At 36.7% G+C, this 26,660-nt stretch overlaps 1 protein-coding gene across 3 annotated transcripts in view; it reads right to left on the bottom strand.

The window, feature by feature from the left end:
• LOC122117516 (WD repeat containing planar cell polarity effector) overlaps positions 1–26,660 on the bottom strand; it is a 254,959-nt gene that overhangs the window by 113,752 nt on the left and 114,547 nt on the right. For all 3 annotated transcript variants that reach the window (XM_042691281.1, XM_042691282.1, XM_042691283.1), the window contains 2 exons: positions 19,073–19,261; positions 15,661–15,784 (listed from right to left, as the gene is read on the bottom strand). In XM_042691281.1, coding sequence (XP_042547215.1) covers positions 15,661–15,784; positions 19,073–19,261 — 313 coding nt within the window. The remainder of the gene's footprint in view (positions 1–15,660; positions 15,785–19,072; positions 19,262–26,660) is intronic.

Genomic DNA, 26,660 nt, shown 5'->3' with positions numbered 1-26,660 from the left:
TATCTATCTATCTATCATGTATCCCTCACTCTTCTCAGTGTTCCATATAATAAATAACATGGTAATGGGATGCTGTGCAGTTTTAGCAAAATTAGATTTTATATGTTGTAAAATTTGCAGAACACCTGTGACAGGTTCACAGTACCAGTTAAAAACCATAGAACTGATCTATCTCAAAAAACAAAACAAAAACAAACAGAAAAACAAGATCAATGATAGAGTATCTAGCATGTGCAAGGCCAGGGGTTTGATCTCCAGCACCATCCAAAAGAAAAAATATATAATAAACTTGAGCCTGGTAGGGAGATCTCCTATGCATTGCTGGGAGCTTTTGATTTCCTGCTTGCTCTTTTCCTCACCTCTCCCCTCCCAACCCACACTGATGCAGGAATTCAGTGGACTCAACCCACCTCTGTGATATTGTGCATAGGTCAGCCCCAATTTGGTTGAGTTTGGTCTGTCAAAACTTCTTCCATCTTTTTAGTGCTAGGATCTATGAAGTCCATTTACTCAGCAAACATTTCTGAACAAAGGGAACTCATAATGTCTTTCTTCCTTTTCCTTTTGCTCTCAACTGCAAGCTCCAAAGAAAGTATAGATATCTCTTGCTATTTTGATTATAATAGGAGTTGGCAAATGTTCTCCGTAAAGAGACAAGGAGTAAACACACTTAGAGGGATACACAACTAAACCTCCATTAGAGCATGAGAGCAACCCTAGATTATATGTAAACAAATGGGGTTGGCTATGCTCCAGCAAAACTGTATTTACAAAACTGGAAGGCAGGTTGCAGTTAGCTGACTCCTGCTTTATATAATCAACCTTGGCATTGCAGTCAAGGGCATGTAGTGACTTGAAACAGGGAAATCACTACTTAAATTGCGTTGTTGTGGGGATTAAATAATAGCCAACTAGCACAAACTTGGAATTCAGCAACTCATGGCTGATGGAGAAAAAAGCTCCTGTAGGTGATGTGCCTGACCTATTGAGGGCTCCCCTCGCATGGACATTCTTCAACCTAGGGAATAGAGGAAGCTCTTTGGATATGAGTAATACTGAAGAATGACAAAGATTGACTTCAGCTGTAACAAATATGGTAATAGTATTCAATCTCCTTCTGTCAAGCACTTTCAAGTTGTATTCAAGTGGTACGCACTTCACAACAACCTCTAAGGTGTACATGGTGCACAAAATTTCCATAACAAAGTTGAAGAGAGTGAAGACAAGGAAAAATTTAAATTATAATTCCTTTTTGATAAGTCATTCTAACACCCAAAGATAGTGTTACACTATGGTTTTAATTTATATTTCCATAAAAATTAGAAATGACGTATTATTCATTCTCTCCTTTTGAAACTCTCAGTTCGGGTATTTTTCTAATGCTGATCTTACAAGTTACTTTCTTTCTTGCCATTGAGCAGTTGCAGTTTCTTATGGAGTTTGGATATTTTCCCTTTTCAGAGGTATGGTTAGTAAATATTTTCTTCTAATCTGTGGGTTATTTCTTCATCCTGATAATTGTTTCCTTTGCTGAACAGATGCTTCCAGCTTAATGCAATCTCACTTGGCTATTTTTGTCTTTGTTGCTTGTGTTTTTTGAGTCCTATCCAAGAAAAGTACTGCCCAGACTCAGGCACAGAAAGACAAATATTTTATGATATCACTTACAATAATTTTTAAAAAGTGAGTTCTATGACAACAGAGAGCGGAAAAGGGACTAGCAGAGCCCAGGGAGCCCAGGGGTGGAGAATGCATGGCGACTGCAAATAATAACAATGTACTGTCTATTTCAACATGACTACAATAGATTTTTATGTCTTTACTATGAAAAGTGATAGATTAGTAAGGTTTTAAACAAAGACAAGCGGAACTAACTTACTGCTGTGTATCCCATAGATGCACAGAATTATTATGCTAATTGAAAGTAAATTTAAATTTTAAAAAGTCCATTCCTATAATACATTAGTAATACACCATAATCATAAACCAAAGTCTTTCCATTTTAGGAGTATGACCTTTGGGTAACCTTTCATTTTTCCTAATGAAAAGACTGATCAGATTGAAGGAAATGGAGACATTTTTTAAAAAGAAGTATACTCATTACCTGACTTATGAAACTGTAATGCCTCTGTATATTACCTTTATAACAACAGTTTTAAAAATTACCCCCTCCCCAAAAAAAAAGACTAATCACAGTATCAACATCTTTTATGCTCTGAGAACTCTTAGCTACAGGTTTCCTCTCAAGCCCAAAGAAAGACAACCAGGAGGCACTATCAGCAATGGCTAATTTAGGGCAGCAACCTCAACTGGTATCTGGTCACACTTCACTCCCAGAAATTTTTTTTTTCCTGCCAGTCCTAGGCTTTGAACTCAGGACCTGAAAGCTGTCTCTGAGCTTTTTTTGCTCAAGGCTAGAACTCTATTACTTGAGCCACAGCTCCACTATGGCATATGGTTAATTGAAGATAAGACTCTTATAGTCTTTCCTGCCCAGGCTGGATTCAAACAATGATCTTCAGATCTCAGCCCTTTGAGAAGCTATGATTATAGGCATGAACACTAGTGCACAGCTCTGATGAAGTATTTTATTATTAAAAAAAAAAAAACCCTAGGGGGCTGGGAAGGTGGCTCAGTGGTAGAGCACTTGCCTTGCAAGCCTGAGGCCCTGGGTTCGATTCCTCAGCACCACATAAGCAAAAAGAAAAAAGCCGGAAGTGGCGCTGTGGCTCAAGTGGTAGAGCGCTAGCTGAAAAGCTGAAAAGCTGAGGGATTGCGCCCAGGCCCAGAGTTCAGGCCCCACGACCGGACCCCCAAAAAAAAAAAACAAAAACAAAAAAACAAACCCTAGGTTATTTACATTTAGTAGGTAGTCTGATTTTGGTTATGAATATTATTAGACATGTCAAATAAACACTTTTATAAATGCAATATAAATCTACACTCAACTATTTTGTGTGCTTTTCTTCATGACTTACCACTAAGATCCCATAATTGATCATTTAAACTTTAATTTTAACTCATTAAATATGAAAAGTTTAATTTAGAGAAGTGAGATCTAACTCTTCTACTCAGAGGAAATCTGAGAATCAGGCATAGCTAGTGGACATTTGGGGTAAAAGCAGTATTTATAAGGACTGGACATGGTAGCAATGGCTCAGGCAAAAAAAAAATTGAGTTTCTGACCAGTGTGAGCCACATAGCAAGAACTTCTCACAAGACAAAATAGAAAGTGCCTTAAAAGTTTATGGATGGCTTACATGCCTGTATTTACTCTCCTAAGCCCAGTTGACTCTCATATTAGTAGTTGATGGTTCGGAGTTTTGTTCAATTTTAAACAGAAGTATTTCCTTCTAAACATGCATTCTTACTGGGGGAAACATTATCTTCAAAGGAGCACAGGTTAGTTTTTAGGAATTGAAGAAAATAATAGATATTACACCAACTTGCCTTCTGATGTTTAAATTTATGTGACAAATTTTATTCTTTAGTATCTTGTTAGGAAGAAAATGAATTCATTTAACTTAAATGTAAATAATTTCCTTCATGTGGCAATGATAAAAAAGGTAAAAAAAAATACTGTTCTAAAGATCAATCTGTCCATATTTATTTAATTCATAAATCTCTACAATGCCATAATTAATATTATATAGCATTCATTGTACCTCATTATGTACAGGTCTGAATATACTTTAGTCTTTGATTACATGGATATTAATTCTCACATAGCAATATAGCAGGAACCAGAATCATCCTAGTTGTGAGGCAAGAGTTGTAGCTAAGGGATACTGACACTCTGTTGCCATGGCCTGCCATGCTGTGTGTCCCTCCACAGCAGTAAGTTACTTCTCTTGTACAAAATACTTCTGGAAAACAACTCTGTGTGTCCTGAGGTGGCTTATTTCTTAGTCCAATGGTGAAGGTCAGGGACTTTGGGGTCAGCTGGGTTAGAAGGAGAATTCTGGATTGTCATATATTGTTTCTGACTTAATCTTTCTAAATGTCTTCATATAAAACAGGCTGACAAAGGCTTATGTACTGGCATGTGAGGATTAAATGTGATCGTGTTTATAAAGCCCTTAGCTTTAACCAACACTCATTAAATAGTTGTCATTCAGACAAGAATGCAAATAGCTTCTATAAATGTATGAAATAATTTTTACTTTAAAAAAAGAATTGGGTTATCTTGCCCATGTAATTGTAACCCCTCTGTACAGTATTTTCACAATAATAAAAAAAAAGAATTGGGGGGTAGTTGTGGAGGTGGGAAGAAAGAGATGGTAGGGGGAAAACAAAGAAGGCAGCAACAAACTCAATAGGAAATGTACTCCTTACCTTGCTCATGTAATTGTAACCCCTCTGTACAGCATTTTTACAATTAAAAAATGTATAAAAAATAAAAAAAGAATTAATAGGGCTGGGAAGGAAATGGGAAATTTCTATTTTCCACTTGGTTCTCCTATGAAACTAAATGTGCTCTAAAATAAAATCTACTGATGGTAAAAGAGCCAGTAGGCATTAAGAATCTATACACTAAAAACAAAGTGACAGGTGCCGAACATCACTTATTTGAATGTCAATGCTTTAAGAAATATATTGTTTCCACTATGAATATGATTTTTTTTAATTTAATTTAATTTTATTTGTGAACATACTGTACAGAGGAGTTACAGTTACATGGGCAGGATAATGCGTACATTTCTTACCAAGCATTGCAGCCTCCTCCTTTGTTTACCCTTCACATCCCTTCCCAGGCTCCCCCCTCCCCCCCAATCCCAATCCTTCTCCTTCCCCCCCCCCCCCCCCCCCCGCAACAACGTTGTAAAGCTCATTTTGGACATGACAACTTGTACTTCTCATTGTTGCAACAGGTCCACCTGTATCCTTAAACAACTGGTTTTTCCCCATCTCCTCCACAAGTTATACTGACATCAAATATAGTGAAAGCAGGGGTTATACTGTGGGGGAGGGACATACAAAGCAACAAAGAGATAATCTTATAATGTGTTAGAAACACATGCATGAAAGAAAAAAACATTAAAATACACATCTAAGGGTTCATTTTCCTGACATCACATTATCTGACCTTTTCCGCTTGACTCATACATATACTAGATATTACAAATAAGGGAAACCATGGGACCTACGTTTCTTTGGGCCTGGCTTACTTCACTTAATATAATTTTTTCCAAGCCTTTCCATTTCCTAACAAATGGGGCAATGTCATTCTTTCTGATGGAGGCATAGAATTCCATTGTGTATATATACCACATTTTCTTGATCCATTCATCTACTGAGGGGCATCTGGGTTGGTTCCATATCTTAGCTATGGTAAATAATGCTGCAATAAACATAGTTGTGCTGGTAGCTTTAGTGTGGTCTTGTTTGTAAACATTAGGGTAAATGCCCAAAAGTGGGATTGCTGGGTCATAGGGGAGCTCTATGTGAAGTCTTTTGAGGAACCTCCATACTGCTTTCCAAAGTGGTTGAACAAGTTTACATTCCCACCAACAATGAAGTAAGGTTCCTTTCTGTCCACATCCCCTCCAGCATCTGTTGTTGTTAGAGTTCTTGATTTTTGCCATTCTAACTGGAGTGAGGTGATATCTCAATGTTGTTTTGATTTGCTATGAATATGATTTTTAACTTTACCAAGTGATGACAACTTTTAACTATACACATGCATAAAATTTAAAATTGTAAAAGTTGTGTGTATCTCATATGTGTGTTAATGAAAAGAGCTCACTCATCACTCAATTCTATGTCTGTATCCACAGGAAGATGTAAACCTATGTTTACACATTTGGAGAGGGAATAGAGTATTTATGTTGTGAATAAAACCATGACACTTCCACCTCCAGAAGACTATTTTGGGAAAAAAAATGAAGTTTTGCATTCTAAAAACTACAAAGGCCAGCCAGGCACTGGTGGCTCACATCTATAATCCTAGCTACCCAGGAGGCTGAGATCTGAGGATCGAGGTTCAAAGTCATCCCGTGCAAGAAAGTCTGTGAGACTCTTATCTCCAATTAACCACCAGAAAACCAGAAGTGGCATTGTGGCTCAAGTGGTAGAGTACTAGCCTTGAGCTGAAGAGCTGAGGGAGAACACCCAGGCCCATGACTGACAACAAAAACAACAACAAAAAACCAAAACACTACAAAGGACACTCACAGTCTTTGTTTCAGGAAAACCTGAATCACTGGGAAGGCTTTAGGTTTAAACAACTTTTATTTTCAAAATCTACACCATAAGCGATATATATCCTCACTTGGCAATTAACGTATGTGATCAGAGTATTATTAAACATTTTACAAAAGTAGTGTTCTTTTTAGCCATTTCAACACTGCCAAGGCCCATAAACAAAGTGAACCTCAAGTAAACCTGGTATTGCACTCCCCAACTTAGTTCCCAGGTACTGACAAAACTGAAGTACCCTTTTCTACAGAATGTAATGAAATTGGTAATAAGTATCAGAATGTACTTGTAGGGAAGGAAAAGGAGTGTGGGAATTGGGATTGAAAATGCAGCAAGTGCACAGAACTTATTCTCATCTCCTCTAGGGGACATGCATGAGAGTGTTGACTAAAGCTAGAATCAAAGTTACATCATCAGTTAAAGTTTAAATATGTAATAAAAGATTATTAAACGTGTGCCTATATGATCAAAAACAAAGGAAATACAAATGTATTTCATGCAAGTAGACACATTCTAAAACCTGATGTCATATGTTATCATGATCTTTATTTGAGCTAGAGACCTGAAGATGCAATAAACCTGCCTAACGAATTTTTAACAGTATTGTTTCTAAAGATTTCTTTTCAGACCTCAACAGGGTAAAATATGCAGTAAAAGAAAATGTCTGCTAGATTTTACAGAGTGTTTATGAGTGTCAAAGAAAAACAAGAATCATCTTTTTTTTTTTTCAGGTTCTGGGGCTTGAACTCTGGGCCTGTCCTTGAGCTTTTGTGCTTAATTAGAGATAAGAATCTCACAGATTTCTGCCTGGACTGGCTTCGAACCTCAATCTCAGCCTCCAGAGTTGCTAGGATTACAAGTGTGAGCCACTGGTGCCTAGCTCATCATATCTTTTTAATTAATTAATTCACTCATTCATTCATTTTTAAGGGTAATGTACAGAGGAGTTACAGTTTTAAGTCAGGTAATAAGTACATTTCTTTTTGAACAGTACCACCTGTAAGTATGGACATTCCTCAAAAGACTAAACACAGAATTTCCCTATGACCCAGGATTCCACTCCTGGGCATTTATCTAATTGATCACAATCCAGGCCGCACTAAAGCTACCAGCACAACATGTTCATTACAGCACTGTTTACCATAGCCAAGATATGGAATCAACACAGATACCCCTCAGTAGATGAATGGATCAAGAAAAATGTGATATGTACGCATTATGTATGTATAGACACACACACACACACACACACACACACACACACACACACACACACACACACACACACACAAAGGGATTCTATACTTTGCATCAGAAAGAATGATATTGTACCATTTTTAAGGAAATGGAAAGACTTGTAAAAAATTATATTAAGTGAAGTAAGCCAAACCCAAAGAAACATAGGTTGCATGGTTTCCCTCATTTGTAGTAATTAGAATGTGCCTATAATTCTACAAGTAAACACAATGAATGGTAAAAGACAAAAAATTACACTTGGACATGACAAATTAAACAGGACTCTAAATCTTCAGAGTGAGACAAAAGGAAGATATTGTTAGGAAAGGATCTCATCATCTCTTACTAACTACAGTCAGCATTACTGTAAAGGTGATTACAGAGGGGTTACCATTACATAAGTCAGGTATTGAGTACGTTTCTTTTGAACACTGCCATCCCTTCCCTCATTTTTTCCCAGTTTTTTTCCCTCATGACCTCCCTATCCCCCAAGTTGCAAAGTTCATTTCCAACATAGTGTCTAGTGAATATCACTGGTGAATTAGTTCACCCTTCGTCACACTGTTGCTGTGCTTCCCCTTTCCTTCCTCAGATCAGATAAACTTACATATAAGACAAAAGGTACAAAAATCAAATACAGTGACAAAAGGGAAAAAAAGAACTGCAAAAAGTAAAATTAAAAAAAAACCCTCTTGTTTATACTTCTTGGAGTTCATTTCAATAAGCATCACTTTTTATGATCATTTGTACATAGTTATTAACCCCTTGTGATCCTCTCCTAAGAACATCCTCCTTTGGTCTCACTGTGTGAATGTTTATAGAATCCTGTTTAATTTATCATATCTAAGTATAATTTTTTTGCCTTTTACTATCCATTGGATTTACTTCTAGATTTATAGGCACATCTGAATTAGTATAAATGAGGGAAAACATGCTACCTATGTTTCTTTGGGTCTGGCTTACTTCGCTTAATAATTTTTTTCCAAGTTTTTTCATTTCCCTATAAATAAGGCCAAGTCATTCTTTCTGATGGGAGCATAGAATTCCATTGAATATATATACACCACATTCGTCCACTGAGGGGTATCTGGGTTGATTCATATCTTGGCTATGGCAAACTGCTGTTTGTGGCTATGCTGCAATGAATATGGCTGTGCTGTGGCTTTGGTGTGGCCTGGATTGTGGTAAATTGGATAAATAAATGCCCAGGAGTGGAATTGCTGGGTCATAGTGAAACAACATGTTCCTCTTTTGAGGAACCTCCACACTGCTTTCCAGAGTGGCTGAACAAGTTTATACTCCCACCAACAGTGCAGTGATATTCCCTTTTGGCCACATCCTCACCAGCATCTGTTATTGTTGGTTTTCTTGATAACTGCTATTCTAGTTGGAATGAGGCTTTGATTTGCATTTCATTCTTTCTTTTCTTTTCTTTTTTCAGTCCTGGGCTTGAACCCCAAGCCTGGGCTCTGTCCCTGAACTTCTTCTGCTCAAGGGAAGCTCTCTACCACTTGAGCCACAGCACCACTTCTGGCCTTTTTTGAGTAGTTTATTGGAGATAAGAATTTCATGGAGTTTCCTGCCTGGGCTGGCTTCTAACCTCACATCTCAGCCTCTTGAATAGCCAAGATTACAAGCTTGAGCCAACAGCACCTGGCTGATTTGCATTTCTTTTATGGCCAGACATGCTGAACATCTCTTCATGTGTCTCTTGGCCATTCTTACTTCTTCCTGGAAATGTTTCTAAGTCTTTAGCCCATCTATTAATTGGGTTGTTCTTTCTTTGAGGAGTAATTTTGGGGGGATTTAATTTTTTGAGGCCCTTGTCTGATGCATAGCTGGTAAAGATCTTCTCCCATTCTGGGGCCTTTCTATTCATGTTGCTAGCTCTCTTTTGCCATGGAGAAACTCTTCAGTTTGATGCAATTCCATTTATCGAATCTTCGATTTGATGTGGTTCTTGATTTTTTTTTTTTTTTTGTCAGTCATGGGGCCTGAACTCTGGGCTTGGGTACCTATCTCTCTGCTCTTCAGTTCAAGGCTAGCACTCTACTACTTGAGCCACAGTGCCACTTCTGGCTTTCTCTGCTTATGAGGTCTGAGGAATCGAACCCAGGGCCTCATGCATGCAAGGCAAGCACTCTACCACTGAGCCACCTTCCCATCGCAGTTCTTGATCTTTAGTGTTTCCCATATCCCTTCCTGTAATATTTTCAGGGTATCTAGTCTTACATTGAGGTTTCTGATCCATTTTGAATTGATTCTGCTACAGGGTGATATATAAGGATCTAGCTTCAGTTTTCTGCATATGTATGGCCAATTTTGTCAGCACCATTTGTTGAAAATGCTATCTCTCTTCCATCCTGTGTTTTAGCTCGCTTATCAATTATTAGGTGGCTACAGGTCTGTGGATACACTTCTGGGTCTTCTTATAATATTTATTTTTCTAATATTAAACTTTAAACAGTTTTCTTTCCTCCATTCTACTCTGGTTGAATTTATTTTCTAATACTTTTTAATTTCTTAAAAACAGTATGGCTTGGCCAAGCAAGGTATCTTATACCTATAATCAGAGCAATACAGAAGGTGTATATAGGAGGATTTCGGTCTAAGGACTGTCAGAGCAAAAAACCCACAAGACCCAATCTGAAAAATAACTAAAGGGAAAAGGGTTGTACATATGGCTTATGTAGTAAAGCTCCAACTGAGGCAGTGTGGGGCCAAGATCAAGTCCCAGTACCTCCCTCCACCAAAAAACAGAACAGCTTAATAATTTTGAGTGATCTACTTTCCCAACATAAACATTTTAAAGATATATAATTTCCTCCTTTAATTCTATCACAAAACTCATTTCTGAATTGCTTACTCAAACTTAACAGGTCCCAAAACAAACTCCTGATCTTTTTTCCACATACTTGTTCTTCCATAGTCTCATCAATCTTCCCAATGTCAACTCTATTGTTCCAGTAGCTCAAGTCCACACTTGACTTCTCTATCATACCCTTCACCCTCATGTAAAGGGAGAGTTGGTGAAAGAATGCACAGTGGCTGGATCAGAGTGGTTAGCACAAAAATAAAATTGTTTTTTTCAGAGTGTTAGTTTGTCTCAGAGAACCAGTTCAGATCAGGTTACCGACTTAGCACAAGATATTGAAAAACACTGAAGGATTCTGCATGAGATTACCAGTTTTTCTGTCTGGCTTGTGAAGAAACAATGAGCATAACAAATGCTATTCAACTGGCTGTTTACGTTCATGGGATAACTACACAGTTTGACAATGGAGAGGAATTGTTCCTGGAAGCCAGGCACACTAAAAGAGGTAAGGAGTTGCTTGTGAGACTTGTTTTTCTCAATGCAGAAACTTGAGAAGACATTTGAAAATATTACTACGTATTGGAAGTAGGCGTCTTTACTCCTGATAGAGCTATGGTCATGGGTGGCTCAAAAAAAAGGTTAACTTCATTTGTAAAGAAAGACCTGAAGTCAGCTGGACGCTGGTACTTGTAATTCTAGCTACTGAGGAGGCTAAGATCTGAGGACTGCAGTTCAAAGCCAGCCTGGGCAAGGAAGTCCATGAGATTCTTATCTCCAATAAACCACCAGAAAACTGGAAATGGTGCTGTGGCTCAAGTGATAGAGCACTAGCTTTAAGCTGAAAACTCAGGGACAGAGCCCAGACCCAGAGTTCAAGCCCAAGCGACAAAAAAAAAAAAAGAAAGAAAGAAAGAAAGAAAGAAAGAAAGGAAGAAAGAAAGAAAGAAAGAAAGAAAGAAAGAAAGAAAGAAAGAAAGAAAGAAAGAAAGAAAGAAAGAAAGAAAAGAGCTGAAGTCTTGATCCATTGATTTAATTTTATGCCCCTGCATCATGCACCAAGAAATTCTCTATGCACAGCTGCTGCAGCACAACAATGAGATGCTAACAGTAGTATCATATATAAATTTTGTCCAAAACAGAGGGTTTAACAGCCACCATTTAAAGTAGTTACTAAGTGATGTTGACTCTGAGTCAGGTTGTTACTATATCACTGTGAAGTGTGGTGGCTGAGTCACAGGAATATGCTCATGAGACATTATGAACCACAGGTGAAGTCAAGCAGTTTCATTAAGATGAAGGGAAATTGTCGGGATTGATAGCCACTGGTTGTGTGATCTAGTGTTCATGGCTTCTCAAAGCTGAAGGTCAAGATGCAAGGTCCCACCAAGCTCCTCAGCTCCTTGCTTTGAAATGTTAACTCTTACGATGCCAAAATAAGGCTGTGGAATAATCTAGTGTATTTCCTTACTCTAGAAGATAAAAGTGTTGTATGACATGTGCATATGCTGGTGAATGTACAGAACTGACTGAGGCAATTAGTAAAAGATTCAAGGATGTAAAAAGCAAACAAACAGAAGTAAACATCTTGCTACACCATTCAATGATGAGTCAAAAGCTAGGTATACTGCTTTAATTCAACAAATGTTACGTGAGCAATGATGAATTTCCTACACTGAAACATGCACCTGTGTTCTGGACAAGTTATTACTATGGGTACTTCTTTTCAACATTTACCATTCCAAAGAAGTGACTACACTCCAGATTAACCAAAGTAAAAAAGGGCTGGCAGTGTTGTTCAAGTGATAGAGCTCCTGCCTAGCAACTGCAAGAACCTGAGTGAAAAACCTTAGCACCATCAAAAAAAGGTGTGACTCTGCCACAATCACATAATACCATTGTATGAAAGTAAACAATGGCCTTAGAAGTAAATGAATTATTGCCTTTATAACACATACAAACAAAAACTTAGTAGGTGGCACTCATTTCAATTGCCTGTCCTTTCATTTCATCCACATTTATACACTCCAATTATAGTTTTCTGTTTGTGTCTGCATGCTTCCAGAAGACTACTGAATACCACAGATAAGTGAAAAACTGCCTTCTAAATCTGTTTTGGCAAACATACATTTGCATTCTGTAGGTGTCCTCCAGAGTAATTATTTTATGAATTAAACTAAATTAAGTAAATAAAATAAATTAAAATTAAATAAATACACACTGTATTGGCTACCCTATCAAGATTGTGCTTCTACTACTTCTTATCGTTAATGTTAGGAATAATGATTTAAATTTCTAGGGTTCATTTATAAAAACAGATGACTTTGAACATATCCAAAAGGATTTCAGAAAGAAAAGATAATTAAGATTCATAGTTTAGATTTGTTAGAATTTGGAGTGTTTCTTTGTACTTGTGAAAGATACTAAGGCCAAGGAGCATAAAAAAGATGTCTGTAAACTGTTTTTCAGTCAACAAAAAAAATCAAAATTATATACAAAACATATACTTTAATAACCTACATGGTATACTGTCTATTGTCCCAAACTTAGTCTGAAACCCCTTTATATGCTGAAGAAAATTAAAGTGAGTGTAAATTTTACTCTTCTTACTCAAAATAATCTAGTATAGACTCAGGCATTCTAAGCCTCATGTGAGTAATCTTAGGCATGCCTCTAACGCCATGGAAATACTCTCTATCATCTTAAATGAGAAATTCCCTACATACTCTATGCTGCTTAGGACTTATTTTATTGCTCAATACTTTTTTAAAGAATATTAAAATAATGAGTAGCCAAAGCAGAAGGAGTAATATCATTCTAGCATTTCACAAACACACAAAAAGTCTTGCTCATTCACCTTCACTTAGCAGAACTTGGCAGTAGATTAAAAAAAAAAGAATGGTTTCACCTTAAGCCATCTCATTTAATATCCACAAAACTAACTTCTTTTTCCATAATGATATGTGTGGCCTACTATCAAAAGAAGAACTAATAAACACTCATTAGAACAGAAATAGCAGCAAAGCATTCAAAAAGAGCAAGATGAAAAGGCTAGTATAACCCCAGGGTAAAATATCCAATTTCACATGTAACTATGTAGAAAAGTTAAAGTCTAATCATAATGATAGCAACAATAGTCACATTAGCAAAGTATATCCAAAAAAATAGAAAACTGCATAAAGAAAATAATGAATATAAAAGTGCACACAGGCAAAACGTGAGTATGGTAGGGCCTAGGTGCTGCAAAAACAGGATGCTTAGGCAAAACTCAAATAACTTCATAGAGTTAGAGAGGCCATCAAGAGTATGCTCCCAAGATTTTTTTGCATTCATTCTTATTTGGCATTTTTGGGCTCTTCAGGCAAGAGGTTAACTCATTAATTTTCCCCAGAGAAAATAAAATAGCAACAGGAGCAAAGAGCAAAACTCCAAGTTCAAATAAATATGACCTCCACCCCAACACTTTTGGCATATTCCCATTCCTGGAAGACTGCCTTGTTCAGGGTGATGCATCTCTTGGAATACGCCAGTACCATTCAGATAAATAGGCAAGATTCAATTACAGATAAGTGAATGTTTCTCTCAGCTTCTAAAAATATTGTTTTCTGAGGCTTCACTGCTGCATAGAGTTCAAAGTGTTATATACAGAACATTAATAGTAGAACGTAAGAAAATCTATACATAGTATACCCTCCTGAAGCCTTGATTAAACTGGTTCCCCCCAAAATTTGGGGCTGGCCAAGCCTATTTATCATTTAGCCTAATCTGAGTAGATGATAAGTTCCAACTATTTTACAGGTAGCATCTAAAAACTATAAAACCAATAACTGATAAATGGTACTAAAGAAAGGTAAAGAGAGGGCTCAAAACTAGTTCAAGATCTGCTACCACCAATAACTTGGCATTTGATCTAAACAAGCCATTTACCAGTTTTTCAAATGACAAGACTCCTTTTTACCAAGCTGTTTGAGAGAAGAAAAATAGCAAGATTACAGATAGAAAGTCTAGTATACTAGAAACTTTTTTTGGTGGTACAAAGGCTTGAACTCAGACCTTGTGCTTGCTAGGGAGTTATTCTACCAATGAGTGCTACTTCAGCCCCTTTTGTACTGTTATTGTTGTTTTGGGTTAGGGTCTTGTTTCTTATCCTATTTGACACTTCTGCCATCGCCGAGATGACAGGCATGTGCCATGGTACCAAGCTTCTTGCTTGGTACCATAGATAGAATTTCAAGAACTTTTGTTTTGCCTGGGCTGGTCTGGCACAACAATCCAGCCTCTCAAGTAGTTAGGATTACAGGTATAAGCTACTGCACCCAGCATAGTAATACCTTCAACAAACCCTGATACATACTACTCATCCTAAGAAATAGTACATTATTAATGCCTTCAAGGATCCTATGTGCCTATTTTATTACATTTCTTTATACTCACTCCAGATTATTCTAAATTTTGTTATCATTTCTTTGTTTTTATTGATAAAACCATGGTATTTATATGTATCCCTAATATATCTTTCTATCTATCCAACCATTTATTTTCCTTCTATACATTTATTTAACCCATCCTCTTTTAATATTGCTATATACACTTGTCCTTCAACAGCATTTTTCTTAGAGCAATTCCTTAACATTTTTTGTTTGTCCCATTGAAGCAAAAAAGATACAGTGAAGTTAGCAACTGACCCACTGTATGAGAGGTAATTATAAAAATAATACTCTTAGAGTTTTATAGCAAAAAATTCATATAGTTAAATCCCTGTTTTCACTGTATTTGATGTTGGTATAATTTGGGGAGTGAAAGGGGAAAAAACAAATTGTTTAAATAAGGATACAGGTGGACTCATTGCAGCAATAAGATGTACAAGATGTTATGTTGAAAAATGAACTTGACAACTTTGGCGGGGTGGAGGGGAAGAGGGGAAGGGATGGTAAGGGGGAAACAAAGGAGTAGGCAACAATACTTGATAAGAAATGCACTCATTACCTTGCTCATGTAATTGTAACCCCTCTGTATGCTATTTTCTCAATAAAAAACTTATTATTATTAATAATAATAAAAGAATAATACTCTCAGAGGTTTATAGAAAAAAATTCATATAGTTAACTTCAATTACCACACAAACATTAGGAACAAAATTCAGTTAAAACTTGATATTGACCTCATATAGCTGCCATCTTTATAACAAAGGTGAAAGTATATTAAAGAATACTGATATAAAAAGCCCTGAGCAATATTCAAATACTTCCTTAAATGAAAAACAAGAATAAATTAAGTAAAGAATATCGAGAAGATTTTTTTCTTTTTCAGAGATGGACTGTCAGAAAATACCCGTATTATAGAATACTCTCAGTAAAGAGGATGGCTTCTGAAACAGGTAGTGTGACACTAAGCAAGCTAATGACAGCATTCACCTGAGCAAGTGGTGGAAGAATCGCCTTGCGTACTTGCTGATTTGGTCTCTATATTTCAAAATAGTTGTATCCAGAAGCGGTCTTGTTGGAGCATAGAAGGTTCCAAGGCTTGCCTCAAGCTGTGCTGTGGAATTCAAACATAGCAGCACTAAAACAAGTGAAACTCCTTCAATTACAACAGAATACTCATGTTTGCAGTCAGTCAGGTTTTGCAAACTTGGATGAAATGTGAGCTTGTTGCAGGAAAGATGAAATTAAAATATGACAGCTGGTACAAAAACAAACCTGTGTATAAACTTTCACTTGAGGCAAAGCTGACAATGACTCTGAGCAACAAATAGCTGTCAAAACTGAAGAAATCCATAATGAACCAACCTCTCACCACAAATGGGTAATTAAAACAGTGACTCATCAAAGAAACACAGTTTGAACTAGTATTTCCAGTGAAATCAACTCACAGTGTGCTCAACATTTACTCTCTTTAACTGAAAGTATAAAACTAACCTCTTTGCATGGGGAAGTGAGATCAGTAGAGTAGAAAGTTTTTTCTAAATAATACAAATGAAAAGGAGGCAGTATTATATATAGGCATTTCTTTAAAAAACAACTATCTTCCAATTTTAACAGAACAGTGAAAGTCCCTCTATCTTTTGTAAATCCTATCTGAAACAAGATTCTTGGTTTTGTCCATGTATGAAAGCTAATACCCTGGGAGAGAAAAGAAGGACTGGAAAACAGGTTTTGAAAAAGAAGGGGGCTAGGGATCACGAGAAAGGCACATTTGTCTACTTCACAGTTTTACTGAGACTTGCCTGTGGGGCTGGGCTGTGCTTCCTCCCAGAAATACCTGGAAGTTAAGTAATTACCATAGGGTGAGAATATGAGTATGTATGAGAACACTACAGTTCACAGTGAGACTCCTCTTATTTTTATGCTACCAGTACTTGGTTGAATAAACAATTCATTATTTATCAAAACTCTTTAGTTGTAGGCATATTTAGGTTTGGAAGTATTAAATACCTCATCAGAGTAATTGCTATGAACTTGGCTAAGCTGTTAGTAATTTCTTTCTCAAATCTCAAATCTAGACAGCAAAGTAAGATGAATTTGAGAGGTATTTTCTTTTAAAGCAGCAGTCAATTTAGATTAAAATTGCATACAGCAATGCTATTGTGAACACAAGCCAGATTCTCTTGCCATTGCTTGTTTTCCTGACAGCATGTTTCGTACATCTGAAATGCTCGAGCCTACATGGAATACTCCTAACTCCATGCACAGTTACAGCTTCATTAGATAGCCCAGCTTGATGTTTAAGGCAGAAATGAAGATCTCAAAGATAACCACAACACGGCTGCAAATAAAAGAGCTTGCTGGGTTCCACTAATAAAAAGGAAAACAAATTACCATGTGAAATTTGTTAGATTCAGATAGAATAAATCTCAACAGAGAAGAATTCTGAATGTTTTAGAAATGTGTTTTGCAGTTACGTGGGGGAAAATCTATGCATCAAGTTAAAATATACATTTTCTGATAACCCAGCATCATACAAGCATTTTAATAGCCTAGTTTCATAAAAGTCTTTTTTACTTCCTTATCTCCCAATATCATTCTGTGAAAATTTCTTTCATTAGGACAAGAATCTGATAATGCCCATTTGTGTATTCCCTAATAATCTTTCTTGAAACACAGTAATCTTACAACATAAATTCACTAAGGTGTTAGCAATCTTCTAGTGTCCTAAACACATTTTGGTAATTTATCTTCTCTGTATTTCTTCTTCAACTGTAAATTTAGGATCTCTTGAATAGTCTGTATGTATCACTATATGCTCCTTTTTATTTTGCCCCAGTATTGGAATTTGAACTCAGTGCTGTCCCTTAGATAACTTGCTCAAGGCTGGTGCTCTACCACTTGAGCCACACCTTCACTTCCACATAGGCTTTCTTTAGGGGCACTGCTTCTTGTTTTATAGTACATGCCCAATCTTCAGAGTATGTCAATACTCAGTAATAGTTACTTGAGAAAACTCTGCAGGCAGAACTATTGTAGTAATACTTTGTGCTATAAAATCTTGTGAATTAAATTTTTTTAAAACCAGTATTTAGTACCACTGAGGGCCAAGCACTGTGTTGGGCATTTCTTTAGAGTAGAAAAACTAGAATCTCCATAAACGGGTTTGGACTACTTCCAAAAAGTCCATTCAAATCATATTAAGTAAATATTTATTATGGGACTTCTGTGAGTTAGGGCAAGACTCATAACTTCCTGGAGGAGCATATATATATATATATATATATATATATATATATATATATATATATATATATATACATTATTCTTGCCTAAAATTACTAAAAGGAAGGTTACCTGCAGAATTCTATCTATATGCTTAAAATTTTGGAAATATAATAAAAATGAGTGAGGAAAATCTATACAAATTCACAGAAAATAGTAAGAAAGAAAACATTCTCCAGTTAGGACCTTTTGACATATAACTTGGTTTCCTTAGTTTATAAACTCCTTAGAAACAGCTTTTTGATGGCCATGATTTCCCAACATTAACATTAACACTAACTTCAAAGATTTGAAATAAAGATGCAAAGCCAGAATGTTCTGGCATATTTACATTATGTAAATGAGTAACTCATAAAATATATACTAAATAATTAGCCAATGAATGCTTTCTTTTTATTGTTGTGTGTGACATATTTTTCTTTTTTTTTCTCTCATTTAAACAATAGCTCTGGGCAACATTACCTATTGAGTAAAGGAGGAGAGGAGAAGTCCAAGCAGGTAGAAGGGAGAGTTAAGGTGTGTTAAAAGTATAAGACAAAGAATGAAAACAAGAAGGAGCAACCTGGGTTACAGCGCTTTCTCTCTCTCTCTCTCTCTCTCTCTCTCTCTCTCTCTCTCTCTCTCTCTCTCTTTCTCTCTCTCTCTCTCTCTCTCTCTCTCACACACACACACACACAGAGTGAGTGTTAAGAACTACTGTTGGGACAGTAGGTGGACTTAGGTGTAAGGGAAAAAATATTGATGTCTAATGTTGAGGAGGAATAAAAACCTTTGTTTGGGGCCTTTGTCTACCCAAATCCCAAAGAGTATATGAAATTTCTGATCAAAGTTTGAAATATAAGCATATTCCACACAGCTCAGACTGAGCTGTACAATGCGTTGTGAATTCCAACACAAGAATATACAGAAAAGTTGTTCTTTATGTAGACAAATACCACATAGTAAGTACTATATTGGAATAATTATTTGATATCTGATCCTTTCAGTCTTAATAGAGAATTAGCATTTTTGTCCTCCAGTCTCTAGTAATGTAACCCAAAGGCATTCTACAAAGTCTGATTTATAAATGCACGTCATGTATCAACAAAGCCCACTTATGAAATACATTCAAGCTGACCTTCTCTCTGTGGAGTGAGCTTTTGTCTGAGAAGATGATTCACAATGGCGGTCATGCTGATAAAGCACTGCTGGCCCAGAGTGTCCCAGTTCATGCTGCTCAGGATGTTTATTGCCTTGCAGATCTCATCATAGTGAATATACTGGAAGATGATGTCCATGGGGGCCAGCTGTCCTCGAGTGAGGATGCCTGTTACAAAGTGTAAAACCAGGTAAACCTATTTTTTATTTTTTGTTTTAAAATACTAAGCAGAGTAACAAAACAAAGTTAATTTTCCCATAAGGAAAATAACCATCATCATTTATTGGATACGTGCTTGACGTATGGAACTGAGCCCCTTGACAGCTATTATTTGCTATAAAATATTTTGGTACACTACTGTACACTTTTCTATCCTTCCAAAATAAAAGAAAATCCACTTTCAATCTTAGAGGACCAAGTACACAAAGGAGAAAAAAAAAAGTTCAGAGAAAGGCACTCTGTTCTGGTTTTATTTTATTGTCTTTTAAAAGGCTGATCTCATTTGAGACTAACAATTTCCCTGTATTAAACACAATAAGTACTGGGGCTTTTAAGCACCTTTCTGCTTTATTTTGTTTTTTCATCTTTTATAAATGGCTGGCTATAAAATTGGTTTTTTTCCTTCAGCCATGTTTACTCACTTGAGCAAGTCTACAAAAACTTCTCAGTTCAAATAATCATAAAGCTAAATGAGAAAATGTCTGTGAAATTACTTTGTAAGCTATAAAATATTATAAAACATTACTATAATTCTTGTTTTTATTACTGTCATCATCATTTAACTGGAATATTTATGGTTTAAGATTAAAAAATATATTAGTTCACACAAAAGATGCTGAAATTTTCTATACTAACTTCAAGTCAGATCAGAATAAAAACTTGCGCTGTATCTAACAGGACTCAACTTGACAGGGAATCTGGGGAATTGCCCTAACTATACTAAGTAGTAAAACTTTATGGTTCTTTTTGTGTTGGTAGAATCAACAAATGTGACTCTCCAAAAGCCTCACGAGCCTGCAGTGAAGCCCTGGAAGTCCTCATAAATCAGGTGGCTCCTTGGCAGTAGGTATTAATGTGCAGGAACTTTGAAGGAAAATGAAAATACCTGAATACTACTGACTCTATTTGTATCAAAAGCAGCGCTTTTACAAGGACCAAGAGAAAGAAATGATCTGTTGACAAAAAAAAAAAAAAGCTAACTAGAGTATAATAGTTCAATGATGATGAAAAAAGAAACTTTTTTAAAAATAGGAAAAAGATAAGACGTACGGAGATATTTATACAAAGATATAAACGATTACAGACTTTGCACCTGAAATTTTACAGGCCCAGAAAAACAATAAGAAAGATACTTTTAAAGGCTGAGATAAAAAACAAAGTAACCTATAATGCTAAAAAATGAACCAAAAGTAATGAAGAAACATAAAAATCTTTGCATATATTTACTAACAAAGCTTTGAAATAATAAAGTAAAAACTGACAGAGACCTAAAAAAAGAAAGAAAGAAAATATACAATTATAGTTGGAAATTTCAGTATTTCTTTCTAGAAGCAAGAGAACATATAAACAGATAATCAGAAAAATGTACAGGCTGTGCACTGAGTGGCCCATGCATGTAATCCTAGCCACTGATCTGAGAATAGCAATTGGAAGCCAGTTTGGGGAGGAAAAGTCTGTGAGACTCTTATTTACAATTAACCACCAAAAGTCAGAAGTGGAGCTGTGGCTCAAGTGGTAGAGTGCCAGCCTTCAGGGACAGCAGCCAGGCCCTGAGTTCAAGCCCCAGTATTGGCATGTACATGCACATGTGTATGCTCACATGCACACATACATGCCCCCACACACAATGTATAATACTTGAAAAACACTATCAAATTTGACCTGATAGTATAAAGCATTTCACTGAGCAATAGCAAAGTATACACACTTTTTTAGTGTACCCAGAACACTAAACAAGCAACAGCAAATCACTAAGTTTCTCCTAAAGTAGGTAATGGGCCAACACTGCTTTTGTTTTGCCCAAGAGAAATAAAAATGTTTCTATACAGTCTTGTGCACAAGACATGAAGGTATGTACTGTTCTTAGTCCTTCAGCTCAAAGTTGGCAATAGCCCATCTGCCCATAAATGTGTAAAAAGATAAAAGAAAACTATGGTATATCCATATAAAAGGCTGCTGGTCAGTAACATAAAGGAAAAAAATTATAGATGCACGCTAATGGAAGATTCTCAGGGATTAATAGTGAGTGAAAAAGAATATCAACTATATGATTGTTTCCATAAAATGCTATATAAAACAAACCTAATCTTTAGTGACAAAGCAGCTCTGAAAGAGGCGAGGATTTACAAAAGGTTTTGGAGAATTTCTTGGGACAAGGGCATGTTCAATGTCTCGATTGCGGCAGCACTCATGAAGTGTATGTTAAGCTGTGTATTTAAATTTTTGTTTTATTTATGCAGCTTATATCCCAAAAACTTGATTGTAAAATCCAGTATCATTCTAGTGTGAAAAAAAGGTAAAATTTTACCTGGAATAAAAGTTCACTTCAAATGATATAAAATCCCTTTTTTTTTTTTTACTTTAAAAATCTGGTATATTTTCTTACAAATTTGTGTTACAAACTCTATTCTTTTTTATTATTTATGTATTTAAATGACAACAATCAAGACAATATATCAAAAGGCAATGAGTATAATCATCAAGTTATTATGATCTTTATAACTGTTACAGGCAATATTTCATGTAAATAAATAAAGCAGTAAAGGGTGACTGCATTATTTAAATAAAATCATTTATAGAAAAAGAATAAAGATAAATATAAACCACATGTTTAAAAAATCCCTGAGCCATGGGCTGGGAAGGTGGCTCAGTGGTAGAGCGCTTGCCTTGCATGCATGAGGCCCTGGGTTCGATTCCTCAACACCACATAAAAGAAAAAAAAGCCGGAAGTGGCTCTGTGGCTCAAGTGGTAGAGTGCTAGCCTTGAGCTAAAGAGCTGAGGGACAGCGCCCAGGCCCAGAGTTCAGGCCCCACAACAAGACCAAAAAAAAAAAAAAAATCCCTGAGCCAGGCATGGGTGGCTCACGCCTGTAATCCTAACTACTCAGGAGGCTGAGATCTGAGGATCACAGTTCAAAGCCAGCCCGGGCAGGAAACTCCGTGAGACTCTTATCTCCAGTAAGCCACTAGAAAAACTAGAAGTGGCGCTGTGGCTCAAGCAGTAGAGCACTTGAGTTGAAGAGCGCAGGGACAGTGCCCAAGCCCAGAGTTCAAGCCCCACAACCTACCAAAAAGAAAAAGAAAAAAGAAACCCCTGAGTAAAATATAGTAGGATCTGTATTTACATCTATATTCCTTATTAGATCTGGTAAAAGAAAAATAAGTTAAGTCTAAATATTTCTTATAATTATTTTTATTGATGAAGCATCTAATAAAGTATCTCACATTTCTATCCAACAACAAACCACCATCAATTACCACTTAGGTAAGTATAATGTTAAAAGAGCTCATCGGAAATACGTTTTGAAGAGAATATTCTTTTACAAAGTTCCTAAAAGAAAAATCATCCTCTTTGCTTTTTAGAGAGTGACAGAAAGGCAAACATAGACATACATTCCTGTGATTTTCAAAATTCTAGGACAGGGAGAATGTTAGCTTTAATGATCTCTTTTTAGCATTACCACTTGAACATTTAGCCTTTCCCCAGCTGTGCAGACTCCATGAGAGCCCTATAGGGTCACTCCAGGCAGATGGTAAACAATTACCATCACCATGGACAGAGCAAGTAGGAGAAGGCATGCCATGGTTGGAAAGCTACATTGATGTAGCACAGCTGGGGAGGTGACAAAAGCTGTTCCACAAGTGAAGTGGTTCAAGCTGGAGAATCCAAGACCAGTTAGAATGGTCACTCTGGTGCAGTGTGCAAGCTATGTAGGGCATGGGCGGAAAACCAGAAGGTAGAAGAGTGTAAAGAGAAGACCTCTACTTGATCATGATAAAATAGGAGAGAGCAGATCAAGTGAGATTGAATTGAATTAAGATGTCTGAGTAGTATTTAAAAGGAAAATGATGGAATTTGGCCATGGACATTAGGGTGATGATGACATTTCTGGTTTTATTCTGAGAAAGGATTTCACTATGTAGCCCAGGCTGGGCTTAGTCTTCCTGCCCTAGACTCTCCAATGCTCAAATTATGGGTATGTACCATGATGTTTAATGTTTTTACTCAGAGGTTCCATCTCTGTGATTATAAAATCCGCCAAAATGGAGAGGACAAGTGGAAAAGCCTGTCTGTGGAGAAAGATGATTTCATGTCTATATAGAAAGAGTCTGAGGCAGTACCCAGCAAGCCAAGTGAATGTGTAGATACAGGATCCGGAGTGGTCTGGGCTGGAGTCAGAGATGGGATAATGGCTAAATCATTTCATGCTAGTGTAACTGAGTATCACAGACAATGTCAATTATACGCAGTGGAAGTTTTCCCAGCTCATGATTCTGGAGGCTGCAAAGTTCATGATCAAGGTACTGCAGTGGCTGAAGGATTTCTAGCTGAGCATACCCAGGATAAGAGGAAAGATAAGGACTAAAAGTAAACATGCCTCCCCCTTCAATAAAATGAAACACCGCTAAAAAAAAAAAACCAGAATCCTGGAGACCCAGCATCTTCATGAGCAGTCAGAAGAGTATAAAGAAGTAATGAAAAGCTGAATCTGGGGTCAGAAAAGCAAATGCCATGAGGGTTCTATGACAGTGGAGGTAGTCAGCAACCAACCAGTTCTGAAAAGTCATCAAGGAACAAGGAATATAATTATCATGTAGGAAACCACCCATAAATCTTCCCTAGGGCAGCCCCAGAGAACACTGCAGACACAAACCAGAACACAATGAGGAGTGAAGAGAAGTGAAGAGGTGGAGAAAGTTGATGCTTACTATTATATCAATGATGGCTATGAAAAGCAATCATTTGATCAATAATGAGGAAACCACTTGGAAGCGTTTTTTGGGCTTATGCTTGTACTCCTAGGTACTGGGGAAGCAAAGTTCAAGAGGACTGCAGTTTGAAGCCAGATAAGACAAAAAAAAAAAAAAAAGACCCCTATCTCAACATATAAACTGGGTGATAGTAATACACATCTATCTGTAGTCCCAACTACTGAGAGGGATAGGTAAAAGAACTGCAGTCTGAAGTTAGCCCCAGACAAGAACACAAGACTCTAGCCAAAAAATAAATCAAAGAAAGGCTAGGGTCCTTCTAGCGACAAAGTACCTACAAAATAAGTGTATGGCCCGAAGATCAATCTCTGGTGTTGCCAAACAAAACAAAAAGAAAGAGTTGTTTGTTTACCTGGTGAAGTGATAAAGTAAAAACATGAAAGAGGATATTATGAGATCTACAGTGGATGCAGGGAAGTAACTACTCTAGGACAAAAGGAGAGATTCCCTTTCCTTGGGATTGGGAGGGAAATATGCAAGTGCATGTAGGGAAATGGTTAGATGGCTGGACACCTGCATTAAGCAGATACTTAATGAAGGGCCAATTAAGACATGAGCTACTCTGCTGAGAGAAGATGGAGCTGGTTATGTGAGTTTAAAGAGAGCAGTGAGAGTTGGAAAAAGTTCCAGTGAGAGTAGAGGCGCTTTAATACCTCAGTAGTATAATTAAGGGCCCTTCTTCCTCTTTAACCACGGTCTATGTATGTGAAAAGTATGGAATAATGACTGCCACATAAAGACATTCTGTATTTAATGCTCTACATAAGGTAAAATTTCTTGGCTTCCTGTAGGAAGATAAGAATTCTAGCTGCTTCCTGAGGACAGATACTTCCAATAATAGTAAAGATGGACTTTTAATATTCAAAAATGTTTATGCAGTTACTATAAGGATTAAGTGGGAGTAGGGCACTGGTGGCTCAAGCCTGTAATCCTAGCTACTCAGAAGGCTGAGATCTGAGGATCACGGTTCAAAGCTAGCCCGGGGCAGGAAAGTCTGTGAGACTCTTATCTCCAATAAACCTCTCAGGAAGTGGAGCAGTGGCTAAAGTGGTAGAGCGTTAGCCTTGAGCTGAAGAGTTTAGGGATAGTGCCCAGGCCCAGAGTTCAAGCTTCCATAACCGACAAAAAAAAAGAAAAGAAAAAAGAAAAGAAAAGATTAAGAGGGAAACTCTACCCTTGGAACTGTTTTCCTTCAACTCTACACTAACTGACCTAATCTAGGAGTCAAGATCCAAAGATCTTCGCATGTTGGCATCAGCCACTGCCACGTTTACATATGACAGCATTCTATTTTAAACTATGATCTATGATCTGTCTTTACAATTTTAAATCATAAGCTACACCTTTCATGTCAGATTTTCCAAAGGCTTGCATAACAAGTATCTGAAAAAGAATCTCATAAATGCTCCTAGTGGGGAAACTGCACATGCAACTACCTGTTTACATATGCAGCAACTTGAATTATACATGAAAATGCCACATGGATGCCCAGAATCAGCTCTGTGTTAATTCAAGAAGTATATTAATTTTTGGATGTATTTAGTAGCAGATCATAAGAAAAATCTGTTCTTTAAAACTGAGTTTTCTTTTTAAAAGATTGCTAGTTGGAATCTACTATTTCAAGGAGTCTACTCTTCCCAGGAAAAACAATTTGATTTAAATGTTATTAATCTTATAATACATTAATAATGAGAAATAAGCTTTAAAAATCCTTATAAATTCTATGTTTAGATCTTTTAAAGAACCTTAGGACTATACAATTTCTCTATCCTAAAAAACTTAAGAGTCATACTGAAAAGAAAATTTAAATGATAAATGTCAGTTGCAGAAGTTATCACCTTTTTATTTGAATGCTCGTCTTCTATTGGATAATCCGCTTCCAAGAGACCTTCTTGGGAAAAAGAGGTGACAGCCAACTCATTGCCTAATTGATTTAGGAACAGTGCCCAGGGAGACAGTCCAATTAAGTTTACAAGCTGGCAATTAGCAGGAAGCCCTCTAAATCCCTCCACTGAGAGCCTGTTTACTTTAGTAAGAAGGCAAATGTGCTAGAGATAGGAAGAGAAAGCTGTGCTTTTTGCAAAGCTGTTGTGAGTAGGCCCACAAGGGAGGGCTGAAGAAAAACTAGGTCTACGTGGGCAGACAGCCTTCTGTTTGACAGGTAACTGAGTAATTTAAAGGGTGAGAGGGAGAGAGAGAGAAAGAAAAAGAGATCTATGTAGCAAGACAAGAGACACAGAGAAGAGTGTGTGTTTTAACAGACATGCAAAACATCAAACATCCACTTTAATTAGTGTTGTGTATGGAGACATACAACTGTTAAACATGTAGTTGGGCAAAGTATAACTGCATTATCTCATAATAAATGAGATTTGAAGTATTCTTTGAGCAATATTAACTTACTGACTAGAAAATTTAGCTGCATTCTTATTTTGTAGAAGGGGCACAGAACTCCCATTATATATGTAATATATATATACATACACACACACACACACACACACACACACACACACACATATGCCTTGCAGGTTAATCAGGTCATTTTCACCAGATTTATTTCATATCTTCAATT

The sequence above is a fragment of the Dipodomys spectabilis genome, unplaced genomic scaffold (genome assembly GCF_019054845.1).
Source record: "Dipodomys spectabilis isolate Male_0828 unplaced genomic scaffold, ASM1905484v1 ptg000141l, whole genome shotgun sequence".
Taxonomy (NCBI): Eukaryota; Metazoa; Chordata; class Mammalia; order Rodentia; family Heteromyidae; genus Dipodomys; species Dipodomys spectabilis.
The sequence above is the reverse complement of the archived record's forward strand: the minus strand, read 5'-3'. Positions and strand labels throughout refer to the sequence as shown.